Raw genomic sequence first — 6,596 nt, 5'->3', positions numbered from 1 at the left:
TGGGTGGGCGTCCCTGCGCGGTCGCTCGGTGAGGCCGTTTTGTGCTGTGCTGCTTTGACAGGTCACCAGCTGGCCGAGATCCGGGAGCGCGCGCTCCGGAGCATAATCTGCAAGGTGGAGCACAACTTAATCGGCTATGCGGATCTGATCCAGGAGCGGCTGCTTTTCCTCCGCCTGCTGGAGTGGTTCAACTTCCCCTCGGTTCCCATGAAAGAAGACGTGCTGAGCCTGCTGAGCAGACTGGTCAAGGTGAGTTCCTTTTGAAAGAGAAAACAACCAGACGAGTGAGTGTTTCTTAGTCATCTAGTTGTAGCATTTACTGGAAGTTCAGAAACTGGGCTTTACAGCAATTCTTAAAACCAGCAGAGACGTTGGGTTTTAATTAATCTCTACCTGTGTTGCCCATTCCCCTTTTCTCTTACTTGGGGTGTTGTTTCTAACATTGCCTCTTAACTGTGTTCAGACACAGAACCAGAACTACTCTGAGTTCTGGTACGTTCTTGTCTTCTGCAACCATGTTTGGAGGATAATTGGTCATTGTATTTTTTTACTATTTCTGATCTTCGGTGTTAACATTAGATGTGTCAGTATTAAAGAGAGCACATTTTAAAACGATATTAAGGACCATGTTTAATAAATAGCAAGTTTATTAAGTTGCTTTCTCATGTCTAGTCTTTAGATTTATGTTCCCATGCCTACCTCAAGAATAGTTAGTTGTCAGGGTGAAAATGTCAAAATGTAAGTTTAGCCTTTCATACTTTTAATCCACCACCTGTATGTTGGTGGGGGATTCTTATTTGGCATTTTAATGACTGACTTGAAATAAGAGAGGATAATAAGGGGTCAGTGCAGAAAAGTAACCTATTAAATAAATGAACAGTTGGAATTAATAGTGTGTATTTCTGGTGCTCAGTGTTTTGGCTCATCTTTTTTTAATATTTTATTTTTTTTTAGTTTTAGGTGGACACAATCTTTATTTTATTTTTATGTGGTGCTGAGAATCGAACCCAGTGCCTCACACATGCTAGGCAAGCTCACTACCACTTGAGCCACATCCTCAGCACCTTGGCCCCTCTTTCATAACTGTTACAGACAGTTTTATGTAAGTCCTGTAAAGTTATGTCCTATTAAAGGAAGTTGTTTACTTTAAAGCACAACAAAGCAAGATTTGTTTTTCAGAAAAAGGAGTATCAGATACACCAAATCAATTTTGTTTTGGTTGCTGTAAGACAAAAAGTTTAGAGAGTTTCATATTTATAGTTATTCTCAAGGTTGTCCCTCTTTTTATTCAGTATCCCCCTGCAGTCCAGCATCTGGTTGACCTTGGTGCAGTAGAGTTCTTCTCTAAGCTTCGCCCTAATGTGGAGCCAAATCTGCAGACTGAAATCGATGGCATTCTGGATGGACTCTTTGTTCTTCTTTCAGAAGCTCCTGTACTGTATTCTGCCTCTCATCAGACCAATCAAACTGGTAATGCTTTGTAATAAATTATATGGAATCTGTTAAAATAAGTGTATTGGTTATCATGGTAAATTTTAAGAAAGAGAGTATTAAACTTAAAAAAGTTTCCTCTTACCCTTCCCAAATTTAATTTTTTTTTTTTTTGCTGCTTGCATGATTGATCTCCATCCTTCAGCCCCTCTACTGTTATTCAGAAAAGGATACATTTGTATTTCTTGCTGTTTTGGTCAGGCCAGAAAGATGCCACTGACTTTGTTTTTCTGAGAGTAATTTGACATATTATTTCTTTAACAATAATAATACTTTTTTTTTTTTTTTTTTTGTGGTGCTGGGGAGTGAATGTAGGCTTGTAGCATGCTAGGCAAGCGCTCTATAACTGAGCTGCATCCTCTGCTTCACAACACATTTTTATTGAGCATTGATTAGTATATGTCAGACATTATTTTAACTGCTTTATTCTAGGCATTTTTGGACAATATTCTTTATATTAATGGTATTTGTCCTACCTCATGAGTTTGTATGGAGACCAATTAAAATGACATAATGCAAGTATTTCATAGGCTGCAATGTACAGTGTTATACCGGCTAAAATCAGAGAGGTAAGCCTCTGCTGTGTGGTCTTGGCTCCTTCCAAGCTTCAGTTTCTCATCAAAAAATTGGGATAATAAGGAAGAACATATTTTTCATAGAATTGTTGTGAGGAATAAGACCTAGCATACATTGTTAGCTGCTATTGTGTGTTCTTGTGGTACATGATTTTAGTGCCCAGTATAGTGCCTTACACATGGAAAACATTTGAATTGATTGAAGGAAAAAAATGCTAATGTGATTTATGTGAGTGAGTAGTAAAAGTATTTTAAAAATAGTTTTGATTGCTTAATCTGTTAGACCATATTTTTTTCTAACAGATGGTAATTGCACTACTCCTACTGTTTCAACTGCTGATGCTGTTCTTAAAAGCAACATTAGCAGTTACTATTTATTGAGTGTTATTATGGGGCACTGAATGAATTGATTTAAACAGATTGTCTCACTGAACTTTAAAGTAGTCCTTTAATTGAGAAGCTATTAGTCTAATTTCATAGGTGAGAATAAAAATGAAAAGTAACTTGCCCCAAATTACTGTTTTCTAATCTAAGGCAGAGCCAGAATTCTAATTTTGCTTTATTTGGCTTCAAATCTTGATTGATTGCTATTTTACATTTTCTGAGCTATCACAAAGTAAAATCTTAAATTGTGAATTTTAATATCATTAGTTGCAGGTGAGATTAGAGGAATGGTTGAGGGCTAATTTTTAATTATCTGTATTAACAGTAACTACTGTATTAATTGGAAATACTGGCATGAGCAGTTCAAACACAGAATTTAGTTTTAGACTTTTTTTTTTAAAAAGAGAGAGAGAGAGAGAGAGAATTTTAATATTTATTTTTTAGTTTTCGGCGGACACAACATCTTTGTTTGTATGTGGTGCTGAGGATCGAACCCGGGCCGCATGCATGCCAGGCAAGCGCGCTACCGCTTGAGCCACATCCCCAGCCCCTAGTTTTAGACTTTTACTCATTGTCATTCTCATTTTCATTGATCACATATGATTGAGTTTCAGAAGTATTGAAAATAATGATTGACTCCTTTGTTTTTGATGACTCTTTTAAAGTTGTTAATGAAAATTGATGAGATTAGGAACTATAAAAATTGGAGTAGAAGAGTGGGTAGACTAAGAAGCATAGGTGGGCTGTCCTTGAATACTTTGTGGCAGACTTTTTGCATAATTGTGGATATTTGCATTCTAACAGTTATTTGTATTTGCTTGACAGTAAATGAAAGAGGGGGGAAAAAGCCTTCAATTGGAAATTGGTTGAACAGTTTTTTTTTTTTTTCTCTTCAGAAATTCTACTCAAAGAAAAAACAAGATTGTTTTAGTTTTTAAAATGGTTCAAAAGAAGAAAACTTTCATACTTAAACAGAGGAAATTTTACTTTTAGCAACTAATGACTCAATAACATAGAATATACATATATATATATTTTTTCTTTTTAGAAATGTCACAACAACCTGAAATCTTAATAGGATATTTCCCCCAAGACAAAAGTAATTTCCAGCAGACGGAAGTGCCTGTGCCACCAGTGGGTATGTGTGTACCCTTGACCTGAAAAAGAAGAAACCAGTGTGGGCTTCCTCATTGCTAGGAAGACATATCATGGTCCAACTTGAATGTTTCGGTACAAGCTAAATGTTTCAGTTGCTTTGAATTAGTTCATAATATAGACCTTGCTGGTGAAATTTCATGTTGTTATAACTGCATTGGAGCAGCTGTGTAGGTGGGTGGAAATGGTGTCTGTGGAACACATCCTTTGTCAGGCAGTGCCCATGCACTGTGCTTGTGTCGTCTTATTCTCTAGCTCACTGAGTGGTGCAGGATCATCTTAGTTCTTTTTTAACCACTTGTCAACATTAAGTTAACTAGAGATTAAACAGTTTTGCTTTAGAGCTGTCTCCCTGGAATCTCAGGGAATCTCATTTCCAGGTCTTTTTTGTGTCAGGCTGTATTTAGTCTTGTTTCTGCTCATGTGCCACCTTTTTAAAGAGACTTCCTGATGATTCTAGTCAGTGATCATTTTCTTCCTATTTTGTTTTTCTTCCTAACACATTTTATGCTCTGAAGTTATGTTTTTACCTTGTCTCCCTCATTATAAACTTAGTGATAGCTGTGAACACTGCTTTATCCCAGGGGTCTAAAACAGTGCTAAAATATATTAGATATATTCACTGTGTCTGAAATATATCCATTGTATTTCGTTAAGGTATATCCAAATTAACATGGAGTCACAGTGAAATGTATTATTAGTATTCCCATATTACTGATGAAGACACTAAGCTTGAAAAGATTAAAAACTTTGTCCTAAGTGATGTAGGAAATCGTTAAATTAGCAGGTACTTAACATTTTATTGCTTTCATAGTTGAAATAAAAAGGTTGTGTTCCAGAAAAGCTGATATCCAGCTTTTTGGTGACAATGTTGAAGCCTTGTTTCTAAAACACTTTCTTGGAAACTGACAGGTTGAAGCATAAGAAGAACAGAAAACTTGCTGTAAAATACTTTCTTTATATTTCCTTTAGGATAAGTTTTGTTAGACTTGTAGGGAACTTTGTTTTTGAGGTAAGATGGTATTTCTTTATGGCTACAATGCTTTATTGAGTGACCATGAAAGACATTTGAAGAGTATGGGTATCTCCAGAACTGGTGAGCAGGAGTGTTTTAAGTAAAACCGGTGAAAACTTGAAGGCCAGTTAAGATTAATGCTTATGTGAATTCCATTTTGTCTGGATTGACAGGATGGCTTATTTTGGACATATCTTGATGTGTGTAGTATAAGCATGTCCTTCCTTTAACCTGCCTGTCACTATTTTCTTAGAAAGTGACCCTGCTTTTTATATTAGCAACTTTCAAAAGAAGTTACTGGGCTGTGTTTTAGAATTTAATAATGCAGTTTATTTTAATCAGCTTTTTTTGCTGCTGTGACCAAAAGACCTGACAAGAACAATTTTAGAAGAGGAAAAGTTTATTTTGGGGCTCACAGTTTCAGAGATCTCATTCTATAGATGTCTGGCTCCATTGCTCTGGGCTCAAGGTGAGGCAGAACATCATGGCAGAAAAGTGTGGTGGAGGATAGTATCTCAGGACATGGCCACGAGGAAGCAGAGAGAGATTAAACTTGGCTCACCAGGGACAAAATATGTACCTCACAGGCACACCCCCAATGATCCACATCTTCAGCCACACCCTACCTGCCTACAGTTACCACCCAGTTAATTCCTATCAATAGATTAAATGCACTTACTGGGTTAAGGCTCTCGTAACCCCATCATTTCACCTCTAAACTTTCTTGCATTGCCTCACACACGAACTTTTGGGGCACCCGTCGGTCATTTGCGAACCATAACACTTATTTATGTTTAATGATTCTGTGTTTTTTTTAAAGCATTTGTCAGAAAGATTTGCAATTTGGAAAGGCTTTGTAGCTGCTATTTTTCAGTGTTGCCTCCTTAACTTATACAACATAAGATCTATTAAAAAATAATTTGGGAGTAGCTTAAAACTGTTGATTTCACAAATTTACTTTAATCCTATTTGAGCTCTGATACTTGGTTTCCAGCCTTTTAGTCTTTACCATCTTAGAGGTTTAAACATTTAACACCAGAGAGGATATTAGGACATGACTACATATAGTATACAATTATGTTTATATTTTTGTAATTTCTGTAGGTAAAAGTTTTCTCCGAATGCCAGATCCTTTTATGATAAATCAAGCTCAATGTTCTGATCAGCCACAGGGTAAAATAGAAAATTTAATTGAAACTTTTTTTGGGGGGAGGGATACCAGGGATTGAACTCAGGGCACCCAACCATTGAGCCACATTCCCAGACCTATTTTGTATTTTATTTAGAGACAGGGTCTCACTGAGTTGCTTAGCGCCTCACCTTTGCAGAGGCTGGCTTTGAACTTTCGATCTTCCTGTCTCAGCCTCCTGAGCCACTGGGATTACAGGTGTGCTCAACTGTGCCTGGCCTAATTAAAACTAAATGTCATTCAATGTCAGTTTGTGGGTAATTTATTCTTTTAATTCTCATTTTAATGAGTTCTGTTTAAATTATGGAGAGCTCTGTTATTTCTCCTGTGAGAAAAGACATATGCAGCTGGCCTTGTTTGAAGTGTTTTAGACTGCTGGAAGACAAAGTCTTTATTTTGGGACTCTTTTAATGTGACTCTGCTATTTTTTATTACTTTGCATCTTTAGTTTTGTTATTCCATTAACAGTAAGCCAGACTGTGAAGTGTTTGAAGTTTTCTACGTTTCCTTGGCTACCCCTGACCACAACAGACAGGCATGTTCTCTCGTCTAATGAAAGGTACAGTGTCTGATGTATTTCTCTGATTTTTGTTGGTTCATAGCCATTAAATCTGACAGTTATTACTATATACTTTCAGCTAAAAATCTATTAAGTTGTGTGAAAAATAGCAGTGATTGTATGATTTTCTGTATTTTAAAAAGCAAGCCAGAAAATTCCCATTTGTTTTTAGTCAATCTACATATTCAGATTGTTTCTCCCTCCCCCTCCCTCTCCCCTTCCCCCACC

General features: G+C 36.7%; 1 protein-coding gene across 6 annotated transcripts in view; it reads left to right on the top strand.

The window, feature by feature from the left end:
* The window catches only part of Rttn (rotatin), a 163,839-nt gene that overhangs the window by 1,350 nt on the left and 155,893 nt on the right, over positions 1-6,596 (top strand). For 4 of the 6 annotated variants that reach the window (XR_007348943.1, XM_048806632.1, XM_048806634.1 and 1 more), the window contains exons 2-6: positions 62-249; positions 1,293-1,470; positions 3,499-3,588; positions 5,725-5,793; positions 6,278-6,368. Coding sequence is in view for 5 of the 6 variants with exons in the window: in XM_048806632.1 (XP_048662589.1) it covers positions 62-249; positions 1,293-1,470; positions 3,499-3,588; positions 5,725-5,793; positions 6,278-6,368 (616 nt within the window). In the remaining variant the exon portion in view is untranslated. Of the gene's footprint in view, positions 1-61; positions 250-1,292; positions 1,471-3,498; positions 3,681-5,724; positions 5,794-6,277; positions 6,369-6,596 lie in introns of those variants that run through there. The other 2 variants (XM_048806633.1, XM_048806635.1) reach the window with 2 other exon arrangements.

Source organism: Marmota marmota, unplaced genomic scaffold, assembly GCF_001458135.2.
Source record: "Marmota marmota marmota unplaced genomic scaffold, marMar, whole genome shotgun sequence".
NCBI classification, from domain to species: Eukaryota; Metazoa; Chordata; class Mammalia; order Rodentia; family Sciuridae; genus Marmota; species Marmota marmota.
This window is presented reverse-complemented; position numbering and strand designations above follow the sequence as displayed.